The sequence below is a fragment of the Branchiostoma lanceolatum genome, chromosome 3 (genome assembly GCF_035083965.1).
Source record: "Branchiostoma lanceolatum isolate klBraLanc5 chromosome 3, klBraLanc5.hap2, whole genome shotgun sequence".
Taxonomy (NCBI): domain Eukaryota; kingdom Metazoa; phylum Chordata; class Leptocardii; order Amphioxiformes; family Branchiostomatidae; genus Branchiostoma; species Branchiostoma lanceolatum.
Genome location: NC_089724.1, coordinates 6,062,426 through 6,082,024, shown reverse-complemented (window position 1 = coordinate 6,082,024; position 19,599 = coordinate 6,062,426). Strand labels below are relative to the sequence as shown.

General features: G+C 42.0%; 1 protein-coding gene across 1 annotated transcript in view; it reads right to left on the bottom strand.

Moving 5' to 3' along the window:
- Positions 1-1,459: 1,459 nt before the first annotated feature.
- Positions 1,460-19,599, bottom strand: part of LOC136429251 (patched domain-containing protein 3-like) — a 30,843-nt gene continuing 12,703 nt past the window's right edge. Inside the window, exons 14-21 of the mRNA XM_066419114.1 lie at positions 19,413-19,568; positions 18,681-18,808; positions 17,673-17,825; positions 17,058-17,183; positions 16,587-16,731; positions 15,487-15,608; positions 2,529-2,714; positions 1,460-1,717 (exon numbers count right to left, since the gene is read on the bottom strand). Coding sequence (XP_066275211.1) covers positions 1,517-1,717; positions 2,529-2,714; positions 15,487-15,608; positions 16,587-16,731; positions 17,058-17,183; positions 17,673-17,825; positions 18,681-18,808; positions 19,413-19,568 — 1,217 coding nt within the window. The 3' untranslated portion in view covers positions 1,460-1,516. The remainder of the gene's footprint in view (positions 1,718-2,528; positions 2,715-15,486; positions 15,609-16,586; positions 16,732-17,057; positions 17,184-17,672; positions 17,826-18,680; positions 18,809-19,412; positions 19,569-19,599) is intronic.

Sequence of the window (19,599 nt, the reverse complement as noted above, 5' to 3'; positions counted from 1 at the left end):
CACACACACACACACACATACACACACACACACACACACACACACACACACACACGTGCTTGCGTGCATACGCTCTGACTGACCAACCAACTATATACAAACAACGACTACTGGTTATGACATTGTTGTTGATATTGTTCATTTCAAACTTGACAAAACTTGTTACAGCTAGAGTATCATCAATCATCACAACACATCTTGTGACAAACTTAGGATTAAACATCAAACATCCCACATCATTATGCATACTATCCAGGCATACATGTAGGTTGACACTAATTTGCCCAATATTGTCAAATACGACAAACTGTCCTATAATAGACACGTGTTATGAATTCTTACGTCTAATCCTAAACCTGTTTCATCATCATACCAGAATATTCAAGATTCCTCGTTTAACATCACTGTAGTCATCTAGCATAAGTTGATACAGTGATTGAAGCTGAGTAGTAATAGTAGTAGCAGGGTAGAAACCTATATTTTCCTTGGATGGCCCTGTCGGCATGGCCGATCGTCCGAGAGGTCCAAGTGGAGAGGGTGTCGCGGGAAATCATTTGAATAGATAAGGGCATGTATTAGTCCAGATCGGCGTCTGAGAGGGTATATCTGCTAGCCTGGAGTCCTGCCATCTTAGCTTTGGTCCGCTATTTGGCGGGGAGTTGGGCCTGGGTAGCGAACTAAAGCTAAGAAGGCTGGACTCCAGGCTACTACGAGGGATGACAAATAAGTTCTAGGCCTCATCACCCAGAAATAAGGTGCACATCTCAAATTTTTGGGCAGAATTATTCATTATGACGTCTTTTAGCAATATCCAGCGAATTTCAAATTAATGTGGCCATTACTTTTCGATCGACGTCCATTTAAAAATCAGTAGGTAAGTGGCGAGAAAAACAAGGTTGAACTGTAAGCAGAGCAGTGTGAGTCGAGCCCCTGGTGCCAGGAATGCCAGGAATCGGCATAAAATCTTCGAAGACATTGTCAAAATATTTGGTGAAAAGTTCCCTCTCATTTCTTAAAATGTTTGACAAACATTTCCTTCTTATTTAAAAAAAAAGAAGCGGATATCTGACATTCAGCAGATCAAGTTGGCCCGTGCACCTCAGGTCGTAGCTCAATTGTCCATGTCTTTTTCCGTCTACCTCACTTAACATCACTGGGTGTCGCCTGAAAACTAATGATCTCAATGATTTGAATTTTGGTAGACATTCATTAAAGCGTTAAGTTTATAGCTTAAGATTATTTTCCAATATTTAGTTGTGCAACTTATTTCTAGGTGAGGCTGAGGACTTATTGATCACCCCTGGTATCTGCACCTAACATAAGTGAAAATAACAGTCCCAGCTCCATGCCGGTATCACTCTTAGTCTGTTTCTCATTGGATCGATAATAGCAAGAAACTACTGTGTACACAACGCATAGATGAAGAGGCATATTACCAGCATGTGCTAACAGAAAGCCATCGAGACGAGCATACAGTGTATATGATATAATGAATATGTATATAAAGCATATCTAGTTAGTTCCTGACTTGTGGGACCCTATTGCGCGATCCCCATTGGATGGCAGCTTCTCCGTGACCATATATGGAATTGGGAGACCGCAGGTCTGTCCTGATTGGTGAGCCCGGTGGCGGAAGGATATCATTGAGGCACATCTGCTGTGACGTCATCCTGGGGCTGACGCCTGGTGGATTCTCAAGCCATACTATGCCTACTTCCTATAAACAGAACATGTCAGTTTAGCGTAATATCTGGAAGAAAACATTTTAGATTTTCTTAGATCTTTGGAATAGAACTCGTTGCCATCGAGTACTTTAGGAGCATCCGAATATGACAACAACGCTTACGGCTAGGAGTAACATAACCAATTATAATGTCACTCCGCGTGACCCACGTGGGGTCATGTCACTCCGCGTGGTGTATAAAGCCTAAGGATATGGTTATATTGACTTTAGAATACAGAAAGTACAAAAGTACAAATACAAACAGTTTAGCAAATGTACAAACTGGATTGGATTCATTCTAGAGCAAAGTATAACTTTAATTTCCTCCGGAAGACAAAGTTTGACGTATCAAATTTTCAATGCGCATGCAGTATTCGTCTTTGTAACGGAAAGAGCATAAGGAATATCGGCCCATTAATATATTGTTCATTACTTGATAAAAGGCAATACGCCAGGATTGGACTTCAGAGTCGCATGATAAGCTGCCGAATCCAGAGTGCTACCTTCATCTGAAAAGATGGAAGGATGCCTACTACAATCAGCCATGGGTAAGCTCATATTCTTTGTCATGGTAGGAAATCACAGAAAAAAATACTTGTATAAAAGCAAGTGCCTTTTTTGCCAAAGCAGTGTAGGTCTTTCCTGATACATGTACGTGCAAAGATCATGTCCCGCAAGGCGTAGCCATCAACGAAATACCTAGGGAATGCGTTCGTGCAATTCCTAGAATATTTCCGAATCAATCGTACTAAGACCTCACCCTGGAGCGTCACCAAAATAATAAATTTTGCAGCCATCAACTTACCTCGTCCATCTCCAGGCCCGGGTTGGCGAAGCCTTTAGACTGTGCCTTCTCGATATATCCTGTATCGGTCTGTTCCGTCTCCTGTACCGCGGCGGTGACGTAAGGAGCCGGGCCCAGCCAGCTCAGTATGACCGGCAGGAACACTAGTCCGTGTAGACATCCGAACAAAAGTACCAGGAAAAACACCTGAAAAGGTAAAAAAAAAAGGAAGTACTCGATTGTAGTTTTGACAACACTGCTGAACATATGCTAGCTATAGATGAAATGGTCCTAGATATATGATTTTCTGTTCGAATCAATAAGCTTACTGTAAATGTAGAAATATTCGCGGTGATTTTACGTTCACGGTTTTCGCGGTTAACCCTTTAACGCGAATTTAAAACCACCGCGAACACTCAATGTTTCCCTATCGCAAAATGAAATCCCGTGAACATTTCTGAATTAACAGTATGATTTTTGTTCAAATGAAGAGGATCTTTTGTACGAATTAAGGTACTCTTAAATCTAAATTGATCGAATCAAGAGTATCCTTTATTAGAATCAATAGGTTGCTTTGCTCGAATCAAAAATATGTTTACTCAAATCAATAGGATCTTTTGCTTGAATCAAAGTCATTTGTTTTCCGATCAGAAGTATGGCATCATTTCCGTGTCAAAATTACGTACGTAAAAAACGTCACGTTTTGGCGTTTATACGTGACGTATTGGGGGTCAATACGTCACGTATGAAAGGCCTACGTCACGTATGCCGGAACGTACGGATACGTGACATACATATGGTTTTGCAATTTCCGTGTCAAAATTACCTACATAAAAAAACGTACGATTTCTCGTCCAAACGTCACGTATAACAGGTCATACGTCACATAAGGCATATACGTCACGTACTAAACGTGACATACATATGTCGTGGCATTTTTAGATCAAAATATCGTATCTACGTAGACGTCACGTTTTGTGGTTATACGTTACGCACATAAATGGGTTATGTTAACGTAACGTTAACGTTAACGTAACGCATGTAGGCCCTTCAAGTTATTATAACAAACAACGTTAACATATAACGTAGTCGTAGTTATCATAACGCATTACGTTAACGTAACATAGTCATTTACGTTATCATAACGCAGAGCGCTAACGTAACGTACACTAGAGTGAACCTTTATAATAGGCGTGTTCTGTTTACGTCATTGGTTTATGTTGTGTATAACGTCTACGATAGACGCGTTCTGGTGACGTCATCAGTTTATGTTATGTACAACGTGTATGATAGACTTGTTCTTGTGACGTCATCAGTCTATGTTTTGTAAAAGCCGCAGCACACAATGTATTAGTGTGGGTACAAAGTAGTACCAAGGAGGTTTTCTATATAAAACCTCCTTGGTAGTACGGACACAATTTTTGATGCCTGGCTAGAATATCCTATGTGAGCATTAGCCAGATTTAAACTGTGCCGTGGGATATACTGTCTGAATTGATTAATTGAATTGTGAACCATTCTGTTCGTGTATATTCGAAAGTGCGCCATACTACGCGTCAACCCGTTCATTGAGTGAACTCAACAGATAGGCGATGCTCTTGTCGACTGTCCGCATCAAATCGTCGTCCAAATGCCCGAAGGTCGCGTACAGTATTCCTATCCTCTGCCTCGTATTCGCTCAGACTTGACCACAAGCCCTTTGCGAAATCCTTCGAGCGGCTCTTGAAATGTAAATCCTCCAGGGAACGGGGAACTTTCTAGTCCCGGCGCAGAGAATCGTAGTGGACCTCGGAGCGTGCACGTCCGACCCGACACTTGCCAACGCCATGAGGTCCCTTGTGTCCCTTCACGGGTAGAGTACAAGCACGACTGTGAGTACTTGGAACCTGCCATGATCCTAGCGCGATGCCGGAAGCGGTGACCTTGAAGGACGAAGACGAACACGAGCTGGAAAAACTTGAAATTTTAGAGAGAACGGACAGCTGTGGCCGGTACGCGCCCTGTGATCGCCGAGTGACTGTCGGCGGAAGTGGTCTGAGCGGAGATGCAGACGGGTCTGGGGGGGACACGTGCTCAGGACCCGTATGTCGGGGGCGGAGCTTGACCACGGAGACGCCAGACTACGCGTCAACCCTTCCATGGTGATCAGCCATTGGTTGGAAATCAAGGTGGTCGTGAGCTCGCTGCTTGTGTGGATTACCGCCCAGCGGGCCGGGTGACAGTTTACAGTTCACCATACTTTCTGTAAAGACGCATTGCATTATCAGAATATGAATTTACATGAATGTTATAGCCGACTATGTCACTTGATGGATAAAATATGGGGAAGTATAGTAGAGCATTTGTCATCGATTGTGTAACTATTAGTATTGTGACATTCGTCCCATTCTCATCCATTTGAAACCTGAAATTGTTGTCTGGCCTTGTTTGGATCTGAAATGTTTAGATTTATGTGGGTTAGGATATGGAGGGATCACTATGTACTTCTGTGGAATACTGCCATACGGAAGTAATGTTTTGGTCTGTATATTACAATGTAAAAGCAGTGATGGGCGATGGTTTTAATCCCATATATGACCGCGGCTACAAGTACCCGCGAGAACTAACAGACACAATAGCTGCCCGTACATCGATTGTACTCGAAGATTCCCTCTCATGAACTTTCCAAGCCCCTTTGTGTCGATTTTGTAGACACTCTGGCAGATCACACAACAAGGTGGTCATTATACAACCATCATACAATCACACCTTTTTGTCTCCAATTGGCTTATCACAATACAAACTAATGCACCTGGTGGTAGGGAGAGCGGCAAAAAAAAACCCCGGGACATTTGTCAAATAAAGGTCGCTATCTTCTACTCTCCAAGCAGAGGTTAGTGGGGCAGATCGTCACCGTTTTATCATATGCCCCGTGGTATTAGTTTGGATGGGGCTAGCGGACAGAAAACGGGGCATATATTATGATAAAACGGTGACGAGCTGCCTCACAAACCTCTGCTTGGAGAGTAGTAAGGGACAATTAGAGAACCCCGCGGCCGTCGCTCAGAAAAAAATGATCTTTCATTGCCTCCATTGCAGACTCCGTCCGGCCAAGGAGGTTGGTGAGGTTGTTTACTTTCAAGTTAAAGCTTTACTATTACATTTTTTTGTTATTGCTGGCCTTCTCGGTCTTCCCGGACAGCAATAAGAAGAAGAAAAATGTAATGGTAAAGCTTTAACTTAACAAAGAAAACAGCCGTAAGAGTCTGAAATGGAGGCTAGATCTTTCAACCAATATCGATCTTCTAGGAGCTCTTCACATCTGCTTTGAAGCCCAAGCATCTGCTTGGATCACAAATATCTGATGGATCCCAAACATCTGCTTGGAGCCACTACCATGTGCTTTTCTAGATAATTTTCCATTGCTCCCAAGCAGATCTATAGGTCCCAATATCTGCTTTGAGTCCCAACATCTGCTTTAAGCCTCTATATCTGGTCGGAGCTCCAAACACCCAATGGAGCAGAACGAGAAAGGCACAAGCCTCACTGAGAGCGCCAGCCCTTTTTAGCTTTCCACGTCCGCTCGCCACGACCCGCTACCTGGCTGAAAAAAAGAGCTGACACTCAGCAAGGCACTCAGGCTAGAAAGGCATATCTATATATAGAAAGCACATGTTAGTGGCTCCAAGTATATGTTTGAGCTCCAAGCAGACCCTATCTCCATAGCCGACCCCCTTCATACAGCTGACTCTATTTGGCCAATTTCTACTATTTTCCCAGCGACCCGACTGATAGAGAAACTTTTATTGTGAGAACATTTACAAGGCTCAACCATAAAACCTCCTTGGCTCAACCAAGGCGCGAACCTCCCACTGGGACGGGCGCGGGTGACTGGGTTTGTGCCAGAAATCGGTCATAAAAAGATTAGTAACCCGGACATTCGTACGGCTGTTAACATTACCACGCGCGAGGAGGGGAGGCGACAATACAAAAGGTCACTATTGAATAGAAATATTTCGCCCTGTTTGTTATCGCAGATCTTATAATTAGGTTGCAAAACATACTTCTTCTTCCAGTTTGATACGGTCTTCGCAACATATAGATCTGCTTGGAGATTATGGCACATCTATGATCTAGAAAAGAACATATTCCAAGCAGATGTTTGGGCTCCAAGCAGATGTTTGGGCTCCAAGCAGATGTTTGGGATCCAAGCAGATAGTTGGGATCAAAGTAGCCTGGAATCCCGACCTATTTATAGCTGCCGGGGTCTCTTCTGTCCTCCCTCCGCAAAATAGACCTATTTATAGCTGCCGGGGTCTCTTCTGTCCTCCCTCCGCAAAATAGAAGAAGAGACCCCGGCAGCTATAAATAGGTCGGGATTCCAGGCTAGGATCAAAGCAGATGTTTGGGATCCAAGCAGATGCAGAGAGCTCCAAGGAGATCGATATTGGGTGAAAGATTTAGCCTCCATTGAAGACTCCTTCCGGCTATTTTCTTTTTCAAGTTTTACTATTACATTTTTCTTGTTGCTGTCCGGGATTAGGACCGGAAGGCCAACAATAAGAAAAAAAATTTAATGATAAAGCTATAACATGAAAAAGAAAACAGCCGGAAGGAGTCTGCAATATAGGCTATGAAATATATTTTTTTCTGAGTGACGGCCGGGCTTCTTTGACTGTCTCTTACTAATCTCCAAGCAAAAGTTTGTGGGCGAGATTGTGACCTTTTTATGATCTTTTATCAAATGCCCCGTTTTTTGGCCCGCTCTCCCCACCAGATGCAAGTTCGTCCCATTCTCATCTATTTGGAACCTAAGATTATTGTCTGGCCTTGTTTGGATCTGGAATATATAGATTTATTTAGGATATGGAGGGATCACTATGTACCTCTGTGGAATGATATACGGTGCCTGGTCTCCCAGGGTAGGGAGTTTTGTATACGAGTACAATCTCTGCTGATCTATAAATGCTGGCACACGGAAGTAATGTTTTTGTTCGTAACGGGCGGCGGTATCAACTCCCCTGTACTTTTATAACAGGCTCTACGAGCCCTTGCGGGTCGCTGGGAAAAGAGTAGAAATTAAATAGAGTCAATTATATGAAGGGAGTCGGCTACGGCCTATTGGACCCTCTCTCCACTAGTGGACTCCATTCATACAATTGACTCTATTTGGCCAATTTCTACTATTTTCCCAGCGACCCGCAGAGACTGGTAGAGGCTAATAGACGGGTACACAGTATTCCAGGATCTGCGGCACCGAACGTCTTAAGTCTCCGGAGCATAAACATAAATTTGTTGGCCTTCTTGGTAAACTCGCAGACTTGTTTGTCCCATTTCAGATTAGACTGAAACCAGATTCCCAACAGTTTACTTGGCAGCGATCACTGCCAGAAGGGATCAGAAGGGGTTTGCCCCCGAGAGTTATGGGTGGAGGGGGAGGTGGGCTCTTCATAAGACATACTCAGCACCATACATTTCTTAGGGGTTTAAAGTTGCGCAGTGTTGGACCATACTTCAAGTGAATCCACTTGATCATAAAGGTATGACTGTTTGCGCACATTTCTGTTTTCTCCGAGTGTTAAATCGTCCACATATTTCCATCGATCGGCTAGACACTCTGACAGACCACACATGGTGGTCTTTTTACAATCTTCCTGTCATAAAACATCAGAGAGCCACACCTCTTTGTCTCCAGTAAATATCACAAACTTGCACCTGGTGGGGAGAGCGGGCAAAAAAACGGGGCATTTGATAAAAAGGTCACAAACTCTCCACCAGCCTATGTTTGCAGAGTAGTATGCTAAGAGAAGCCCGGCCGTAACTTTCATAGCCTCCATTGCAGACTCCTTCCGGCTGTTTTCTTTGTCAGGTTATAGCTTTACTATAACATTTTTTTTCCTCTTATTGTTGGCCTTCCCGGTCCTAATCCCGGACAGCAACAAGAAAAATGTAATAGTAAAACTTGAAAAAGAAAATAGCCGGAAGGAGTCTTCAATGGAGGCTTAATCTTTCACCCAATATCGATCTCCTTGGAGCTCTCTGCATCTGCTTGGATCCCAAACATCTGCTTTGATCCCAACTATCTGCTTGCTCACTAACCGTAAGTCACTTTTCAGCCCCCAGCCTAATTAACTGCTGCCCCGACTTTCATGCCTAGTACCCGCTTACCTGATGGTTTTTCTCCGGAATTGCTGACATGTTTTGGTGGTGCATATCAGTAAGATACGATCTGACCACATTCACTTCACATATACCTTATCCATATCTCAATATTAATATAATAAGCACTTGACAAGATAACTACCTTTAAACACTATGTGCATCGCACAGCCATCCTTTTTTAAGACAAATTTGGTATGTACGTATTCAGCGAAGACCACTCTACAACATCCCGTTGAGGCTATGTCTACTACTATAATCAGAACAAATATTTTTCGTAATATGTTAAAAAATTTGACAAAAATAGGCCATTGGAAATATTCATGAAGGCATAGCTAAGCACTGGAATCCTTCACAACAATGGTCTCAACGAGAGATTGTTGTGCAACATGTGTTCTTTCCATCCATGTTTTTTGTAAGTTGGAATGACATTATCTGAACATGCACCACTTGATTAAAAAATAGACTACAAAATAAGGACTTTTGGTATCCCCAGATGTGAAATGTGATCTCTTTGTTATGATTTGTGAACAATATGGCCAATCAGGTTGTTGACACAGCACCCTCACAGTAGGAGAGCAGACTACCTGGGCAGAACAATGGCTTGTTCACGCTTGTTCAAAGCTTTACCTGGCAGTGGCTTACCTGCCAGACACAGTATGGCTTGGTTTTAAAAATAATACACAAACATGGTCTCAAGCATAGGTGGCGTATAAACAATCATTCTCTTTATGTTATCTCAAAGTTTTAAAGTACAACATACATACACATGCGGTTGCTAAGAAATTTTTTGCTATGTATGTCCAAACACTGGGACTCGGTCCATATGATAAAAGCTCTGAGACGTTGATGACCTCGCCTGATACAACATTTCTCAGTCAGTGCAGAGAAACAAAACAGGAGGGGGTGGCATTGCTCCCCTGGTTTGTTGGCATGTTTTTTCTCCAGCAAGTCCGTCTCTATTGATTCGAGTCTTGGATCCCCTTTTCATCAATTTTTGTAAAAACGTATCTTACGCAATTTGCAAGCAGCTACGTTTTTTTCAAGTCAAGGAAATCTCATTATTGCACTCATGGTACAAGATCGTAACGTTACAGGTTTACACAACGGGAAGTGCAGTTTCTATCTCCTCTTGAACGCCAATCAACCCTGTTCAATCTGGCAACTTTTATATGTTTTATATGTCTGGCTAAGTATTTCAAGTCATTTAAAACAACTGTTCGGTGTGAATCTATCAATTTATTTGACGTGTGTGTTTTACAGTCGATATGTGTATCTACCCAACTTCAAGAGAAGTAAAATATGCTAGAAATAGTTTGTAGACACGGGAAAACGTTTTAAAATTGAACCCATTGTTGATTTCTTAGAATACACATCCTAGCTTGGTTTTCCAGACAGCCATATATGAAGCTCATTCACACTCCCCAGGGTGCCAGGTAGCAGCCTGGCCTGTCCAGCGGCACCCCACCTGAAAAGTTTTCACAGTAGGTGGAGAGGGGGTAATTATTGAACAATGGGGAAAATGTGTGAAAATTGCGGTCAAAGGTGGTTGCTATGTGTTGCTAGGGTAGCCAACGCCCATTTCAGTGAACTGCCAGAAAGTGACTTACGGTTAGTGAGTGGATCCCAAACATCTGCTTGGAGCCCAAACATCTGCTTGGAGCCCAAACATCTGCTTGGAATATGTTCTTTTCTAGATCATAGATGTGCCATAATCTCCAAGCAGATCTATATGTTGCGAAGACCGTATCAAACTGGAAGAAGAAGTATGTTTTGCAACCTAATTATAAGATCTGCGATAACAAACAGGGCGGAATATTTCTATCCAATAGTGACCTTTTGTATTGTCGCCTCCCCTCCTCGCGCGTGGTAATGTTAACAGCCGTACGAATGTCCGGGTTACTAATCTTTTTATGACCGATTTCTGGCACAAACCCAGTCACCCGCGCCCGTCCCAGTGGGAGGTTCGCGCCTTGGTTGAGCCAAGGAGGTTTTATGGTTGAGCCTTGTAAATGTTCTCACAATAAAAGTTTCTCTATCAGTCGGGTCGCTGGGAAAATAGTAGAAATTGGCCAAATAGAGTCAGCTGTATGAAGGGGGTCGGCTATGGAGATAGGGTCTGCTTGGAGCTCAAACATATACTTGGAGCCACTTACATGTGCTTTCTATATATAGATATGCCTTTCTAGCCTGAGTGCTTGCTGATTTTCCTTGCTGAGTGTCAGCTCTTTTTTTCCAGCCAGGTGGCGGGTCGTGGCGAGCGGACGTGGAAAGCTAAAAAGGGCTGGCGCTCTCAGTGAGGCTTGTGCCTTTCTCGTTCTGCTCAATTAGGTGTTTGGAGCTCCGACCACATGTAGAGGCTTAAAGCAGATGTTGGGACTCAAAGCAGATATTGGGACCTATAGATCTGCTTGGGAGCAATGGAAAATTATCTAGAAAAGCACATGGTAGTGGCTCCAAGCAGATGTTTGGGATCCATCAGATATTTGTGATCCAAGCAGATGCTTGGGCTTCAAAGCAGATGTGAAGAGCTCCTAGAAGATCGATATTGGTTGAAAGATCTAGCCTCCATTTCAGACTCTTACGGCTGTTTTCTTTGTTAAGTTAAAGCTTTACCATTACATTTTTCTTCTTCTTATTGCTGTCCGGGAAGACCGAGAAGGCCAGCAATAACAAAAAAATGTAATAGTAAAGCTTTAACTTGAAAGTAAACAACCTCACCAACCTCCTTGGCCGGACGGAGTCTGCAATGGAGGCAATGAAAGATCATTTTTTTCTGAGCGACGGCCGCGGGGTTCTCTAATTGTCCCTTACTACTCTCCAAGCAGAGGTTTGTGAGGCAGCTCGTCACCGTTTTATCATAATATATGCCCCGTTTTCTGTCCGCTAGCCCCATCCAAACTAAAACCACGGGGCATTTGATAAAACGGTGACGATCTGCCCCACTAACCTCTGCTTGGAGAGTAGAAGATAGTGACCTTTATATCAAATGTCCCGGGTTTTATTTTTGCCGCTCTCCCTACCACCAGGTGCATTAGTTTGTATTGTGATAAGCCAATTGGAGACAAAAAGGTGTGATTGTATGATGGTTGTATAAAGACCACCTTGTTGTGTGATCTGCCAGAGTGTCTACAAAATCGACACAAAGGGGCTTGGAAAGTTCATGAGAGGGAATCTTCGAGTACAATCGATGTACGGGCAGCTATTGTGTCTGTTAGTTCTCGCGGGTACTTGTAGCCGCGGTCATATATGGGATTAAAACCATCGCCCATCACTGCTTTTACATTGTAATATACAGACCAAAACATTACTTCCGTATGGCAGTATTCCACAGAAGTACATAGTGATCCCTCCATATCCTAACCCACATAAATCTAAACATTTCAGATCCAAACAAGGCCAGACAACAATTTCAGGTTTCAAATGGATGAGAATGGGACGAATGTCACAATACTAATAGTTACACAATCGATGACAAATGCTCTACTATACTTCCCCATATTTTATCCATCAAGTGACATGGTCGGCTATAACATTCATGTAAATTCATATTCTGATAATGCAATGCGTCTTTACAGAAAGTATGGTGAACTGTAAACTGTCACCCGGCCCGCTGGGCGGTAATCCACACAAGCAGCGAGCTCACGACCACCTTGATTTCCAACCAATGGCTGATCACCATGGAAGGGTTGACGCGTAGTCTGGCGTCTCCGTGGTCAAGCTCCGCCCCCGACATACGGGTCCTGAGCACGTGTCCCCCCCAGACCCGTCTGCATCTCCGCTCAGACCACTTCCGCCGACAGTCACTCGGCGATCACAGGGCGCGTACCGGCCACAGCTGTCCGTTCTCTCTAAAATTTCAAGTTTTTCCAGCTCGTGTTCGTCTTCGTCCTTCAAGGTCACCGCTTCCGGCATCGCGCTAGGATCATGGCAGGTTCCAAGTACTCACAGTCGTGCTTGTACTCTACCCGTGAAGGGACACAAGGGACCTCATGGCGTTGGCAAGTGTCGGGTCGGACGTGCACGCTCCGAGGTCCACTACGATTCTCTGCGCCGGGACTAGAAAGTTCCCCGTTCCCTGGAGGATTTACATTTCAAGAGCCGCTCGAAGGATTTCGCAAAGGGCTTGTGGTCAAGTCTGAGCGAATACGAGGCAGAGGATAGGAATACTGTACGCGACCTTCGGGCATTTGGACGACGATTTGATGCGGACAGTCGACAAGAGCATCGCCTATCTGTTGAGTTCACTCAATGAACGGGTTGACGCGTAGTATGGCGCACTTTCGAATATACACGAACAGAATGGTTCACAATTCAATTAATCAATTCAGACAGTATATCCCACGGCACAGTTTAAATCTGGCTAATGCTCACATAGGATATTCTAGCCAGGCATCAAAAATTGTGTCCGTACTACCAAGGAGGTTTTATATAGAAAACCTCCTTGGTACTACTTTGTACCCACACTAATACATTGTGTGCTGCGGCTTTTACAAAACATAGACTGATGACGTCACAAGAACAAGTCTATCATACACGTTGTACATAACATAAACTGATGACGTCACCAGAACGCGTCTATCGTAGACGTTATACACAACATAAACCAATGACGTAAACAGAACACGCCTATTATAAAGGTTCACTCTAGTGTACGTTACGTTAGCGCTCTGCGTTATGATAACGTAAATGACTATGTTACGTTAACGTAATGCGTTATGATAACTACGACTACGTTATATGTTAACGTTGTTTGTTATAATAACTTGAAGGGCCTACATGCGTTACGTTAACGTTAACGTTACGTTAACATAACCCATTTATGTGCGTAACGTATAACCACAAAACGTGACGTCTACGTAGATACGATATTTTGATCTAAAAATGCCACGACATATGTATGTCACGTTTAGTACGTGACGTATATGCCTTATGTGACGTATGACCTGTTATACGTGACGTTTGGACGAGAAATCGTACGTTTTTTTTATGTAGGTAATTTTGACACGGAAATTGCAAAACCATATGTATGTCACGTATCCGTACGTTCCGGCATACGTGACGTAGGCCTTTCATACGTGACGTATTGACCCCCAATACGTCACGTATAAACGCCAAAACGTGACGTTTTTTACGTACGTAATTTTGACACGGAAATGATGCCATATCAGAAGTATTGTTTGTTCAAATCTAGAAAGTCCTTTGTTCGCGTCAATAATGTCTCCCATACTACCAAGAATTGCACGCCAAGTAAGAAGGGGGTATAATTCGGGTACAATTCTCATGGAAAGTACTTCATACAACGAATGCCCGGGCAGGAATGATATTTGGCATCTGTTGCTTTGACGATGGACCGTGCATTATGAGCGGTTTTCGTCTTGAGTATTGTGGCCAATATATTTAATAAATCAGACAGTTGCAAATATCAAATTATGTATCAAATTGGAAAAAAAGCGCCTGAAAAGAAAGACGAAACAATAATAGTTGATATAATACGTGACATTTTCATTCCCTAGCCTTTATTAGTATACTAATATATTTCGTGTAGATACCATCCATATAATCAACTCAATGTTACCTTACAGCATAATCTATGAGCTTCTAATCAACTGCACCATGGCTAGGTGGATTAGCGACTTTATAACGTAAAAGGAGCTTTATATGACCTATGACAATGCCAAATAAAGGTCAAATTTGTTTACCTCATAACACAAGGTATATAATATTCCCAGGAACCAGAGACTAGTATTATCCTAGATCCTACTTTCTTTTAACCATCAAACACCCGAGTGGGGTCATTTTTGACCCCAGGCGTGGATTTTGATGTACCATTTGAACATGTTTGATCGGAAAAAATTAATTCCGTGACTTTGTCAGTAGACATCTATTCTAACCTCTACTAATTTTCTAGCAAGATTGACGCAATACTGTTGACAATATAGAGGAAAGTCTGGAGTGATTACACTGGGGTCATTTTTGACCCCAGCAAAAATGATGTGCTGTTTTTGAGACCTGCCCTCTGTAACTCCCAAACTACTTATTGTATGACCACCAAATTTTCAGAGGATGATGCACATGTAAATTGATATTGCCATAACAAATTTGTGTCATTACGACGTAAGATGATGTCATCATGACGTAATTCTATGTGACTCTATCCGCTATCTTGGATTTTGACCAATGACGTGATCAAAACAGCAAAATATACTAATGTTAAATCAGGAAAGTTAAATTGGATTACATAAGATAATAACAATGGAAGAAAACAAATGTGGTGTACCAACAAAGCGTCGAAACGTCATTGTCTGAAGTAAAATTAGCAGATTTTGTGAAATATGCTTGCCAAAAATCTGTTGTCATGGCAACACGAAAAACGATGAACTTACTTAATTAATCTGTTATCTTCATTAAGGACATTTTATGAAACGTCACCAAATTTGGTGGCTCTAGCATAAGCCGTTCAGGAGCTATGCAACATGAAATTCATCGTGGGCTTAAAAAATCCCCTCCCTGTCTAAATAGGGATAGTTCAAAACGTGGTCCGTCTGATCTTTTTGCATAAATTATGATAATGAACGGGAATTGTTCATACCTAAACATGTCAAATATTCCTCTTACATTGATGAAGCAATGTACGGATAACTATCAGGGAAAAAAAGGTGAAAAGGGAGATTTTACTGAACAAAACATTTTGGGGTCATTTTTGACTCCGTTCAGTCATTTTAGTCGCAAAAGAGCCTCAAGTGTTTGAGGGTTAAACTGTTGTTTCTACGTGTTTTCTTGGTTTTATTTTTGTTATTCTTGCTACAATAACAACAGCTTAAAAAGGAAGCAATTTTACCTTAAAGAAAGTGATAAAGACGTAGTGCTCTGATGTCGACAGTAACGCGATGGCAAGAAACGTGCTGAAGACTCCGTTGAAGACTGCTGGTCCCATACTAGCTAGAGCCAACTGGGATCTTTCTGAAAAATTAAAATCAAGACCAAGAAATATATGTTTAGTTCTATTTTTCAGCAAGGGGATCTCACACAGTGTCTAGTCACTCTTTTAGAGTGAAGCTCATTGAAAAAAATTACGACAGCATGAATGTCGTCTCTTCTTTCCTGCAGCACTTACGGTTTTAATTCCATTTAAAGTAGAATGTTGTCATTTTTCGTTGTCAATCTTTAATTCTGTTAAATGCTTCAAATTCTGTTATGATACACCCTTGCCTTTTATGATTTATAAGGGCTGACACATTTCTGTATCAGTGTAACCGATATAATCGCACTTCGGCTTAAAAAACAAGATGTCGCATCTGTATATGTACATCAGATGAAACCGCCTTTCGGCGTTATACATCTAAATGGGAACTCTCTTGCCAGTAACATTCGTGCATCCTTCACCGTCAGCGCTCCTTTAAACAAGCTTTGTACATCACTCTGTAACAAGTACTCTGTAAATAATGTGTAATCTTAAGGTTTTCTCCCTGGCTAAATTGGCATTTCGACTTTTCATTGTTTTCTCATTAATGAATTAAGAAAGAACTGTTGTAGTGCTGAATTATAAATCTGATTTTTATTACTATATGGACCATATCATCAAATTCTATTGTCCTTAATATGATTTTTTTTCTCAGAGAAAATACAGCACTTTGGTTCATAACACTGCAATGAAACTGTTTCTCATGTGTCTAATGACCAAAGCTACACACGTACGTTCGCACAAATTGATATCTATGAAGTGTCCATAGTTATTAGAAAATTTTCTTTCTTAATTAGGTAGAAACAATTCTTTTCTTATAACTACAGATGATAAGTAGATATCAATTTGTGCGAACGTACGTTTGTAGCTTTGGTCATTATGACTTTTCATTGTTAACGGAAGTAGAAACTGTAACCTATGGAATGACCTGCTTACGCGTTGATAATTGAGTAAAAAGAACAACAGACATCCCCTACCCTGCCTTGTTCCGCTGACAATTAGAAATGTGTGGCAGATATGCGTGGCGTAGTCCACAGCCAGACCGACGGCGATGATCATGATGTTTGTGGTGACTATGTCAATGGTGAGGCCCCAGTGGTGCATCATCCCGCCTACGTCCACCTATCAGCGCATGAGCATGTGTATACGTTTTCAATAGGTTGCATGCATAAAGTAAGTCGTATCGCATTGATCAAGAGCACTTGTAATGATAAAGATTACATCTGACCAACCTTTCTTAACTCTGTGAAGCTAAAATGTCACATGTATGATAATACATCACTTTCTAGTCTGAGTTCCATTTATGAAGTAGATTGCATTAGATCAGGTAGATCAAGATTTTTCAACAAAACCAGTAGAGTGAAGATCTGCTTTGGGGATCCTATGGATAGACGTAGAGAAACTAAACTAAAATGACAAAATAGTATATATAGGCATGCAGAACTGACCAAAGTCATGACGACGCACAGGAGAACCCACAGACTGCTGAGGATGTCTGCCAGCAGCATCAGAGTTATGACGAACACCGCCGCCATAGCCATGCCGAGGTTACGGTATAACTCCGACTGGAGGACCTGGGGACAGATATTATCCAGGATAGGCGTCATAACGGTATTCTTAAGCCCGTGGATAATTTCAACATTGATGTTGTTATTCTATTGGCTAGTTAAGTTTTCCGTAAACAACCAAAGAGGTAAAATTAAACCTACCGGGGGCAAAATTGAGAGGGGTTTACAATTGGCGGGGCTGAATGGCAAGCACCGGGCATGTTATCGTTTAAAACAATATATATGTTATTATAGAATATATCTGTTTATTATAAAATCATATGAAATATGCATTCTTGATCTGAAGACGCTTTTCTCGGATGGTGCATATCCCAACCAAACATAAGTACCCATACGTAAAGTGAGGGAAATCGACTTAAATGCCTTCCCAAGGGCACAAAGTCGCGGCATTTCAGCGGAATCAACCCCAGGACCTTTAGGTTCTAGGCCAAGCATACCCACGAATTACACCACACGGCTCAACGCTATAAACACGGCTAAGGTAAAAAGACGTACCTTGTTGGTTACGATATAAAGGAATTGGGAGCTGTAAGGAAATGCTTCTTTGGAAAAGCCGACAGATTCTGTTCCTGCAATAAGGCTGTCCATGGCCAGTATCTCCTCAGTAGAGTCTTTTAGAATCTTGTACTTTCCACTCATTCTTGACGCCTTAAGGGGAAAAAGGTGGTCATTTTGTCAACATTCTTTATTGATACCGCTTAGGAAAGGTAAAAGTACTACCATGGCCTTTTTTTAGGCTATATGGGCGCTAGGCTCCGTTATTCAATGTGCTATGGCGTAGTAATAGAAGGTGGATCCCATTCCTTCGCTTCCATCGTCTTTTACCTCCCCAACCGATGTCAGGTACCGATTTTTACACCTTGGCGGCGTGAGGAAAAATGTGTTAAGTGCGCGCCTTTCCCAAGAACGCGACATGAGTGACATGCATTAGGGGATGTGTATATATACTAGTATCGCTGGTTAAAACGCCCGAACGGATATGCCTAAACGATGCCATCTCTAAATCTGTCGTTAGTCTGATTTTCATTTTGTATCATTCCTTGACATCTTATTCATTTATTTGTTGTATACTGAATGATGTATTTATGTATTATTATCGTGTTCTATTATTTACTTCTATCGAAGCGTATTAGAGATTGGTTTTATCTATGGTATTCTTTACAATTGTATTTCATTATCAGCTGCAGTTAGTGAAGAGAGCTTAGAAAAGCATCCCGCTTGCACTACTGCTATATCATGTATATTTATTTGCCTCTGTTTCTAATCTTATTTGTGTGAACCAATAAACAAACAAATAAACAAATGCCACACACATCGCTTAGATGTTTAAGCGACCACGGAGTGTGGTAAAATCACATTAGTGTCCTGTGTGTATATACGTTTTGTGGGCCCAGTGCATGAAATAGACATGCAGGCTATCGATATAGTTTACAAGAGACGATGGAAAATGGCAGCATTATTTCTATTGTTTTGCCCGTTGCATTAATCATTACGTTAACTTACAATGATCTTCGGCGGTGACATGGCAACATTTAACTTGACGTCCCCGGCGTAGCTTCTTCCAGTCGCGTCCGTCGTCAGGAACTGCACCACCCATCGGTGGAAAGTGTCACTATCAGTGGCGTGGCCGTCTGTGAAACATACGTGCAATGAAGATATCCATAGTCTTTTTTTACTTCACTTCTTGACAGACAAGAACGACGTGGAACTGCACTCTCAAGTTGTTAATAATTATTCAACAGTGCCGCGTACAGAGGGCAAATATACACCTGAGTTATCCCAAGGGCACAACGTTAGTCAGAAAGATTCGAACCCGGGACCGCTTGGTTCTGGACCGAACACTCTTCCGTTACGCCACACGAACCCTCAATAGTCTGCGATCTCTAACCCTTATAGTAGAAGGACGTGTGCGGAGTACTGGAGCAGGAGAGCGTAGCAGTGGTTACCCGAGAAAAGACTCTGAGAAGATCTCTGTGGTGTGACTGGTTGTTTTAAGGTCCCGCCTCTCAACATGGGAGCTCAGAAGTTGCAGGTTCAAATACAATTATATGATAAAACCAGAAGAAGAAAAAAATAAATAAATAAATGATAAATAAATAAAAGAATAAATAAATAAAAAATAAATAAATAAAAGAATAAATAAATAAAAAATAAATAAGAAGAAAATCGAAATAACTTATTAGTAAAAGAATACTGAATAAAAGGCAAGATTAATGTACACGTATAGTACTTTACCTGGTCCTAGCAGCGTAGAGTTTTTGTTAGATTTCACCCAAGTTTTGAAGTCCTCAAACCAGCTGGTCACGGTGCCATCTGTGACGTAGCTGTCGTCCTCAAATCTCTGGTACAAACTGTGGAGTTTCTCTCTCTCTCCATGATAGTCTATATCGCCTGATATAAGTCCGGATACAGATAGATTTGC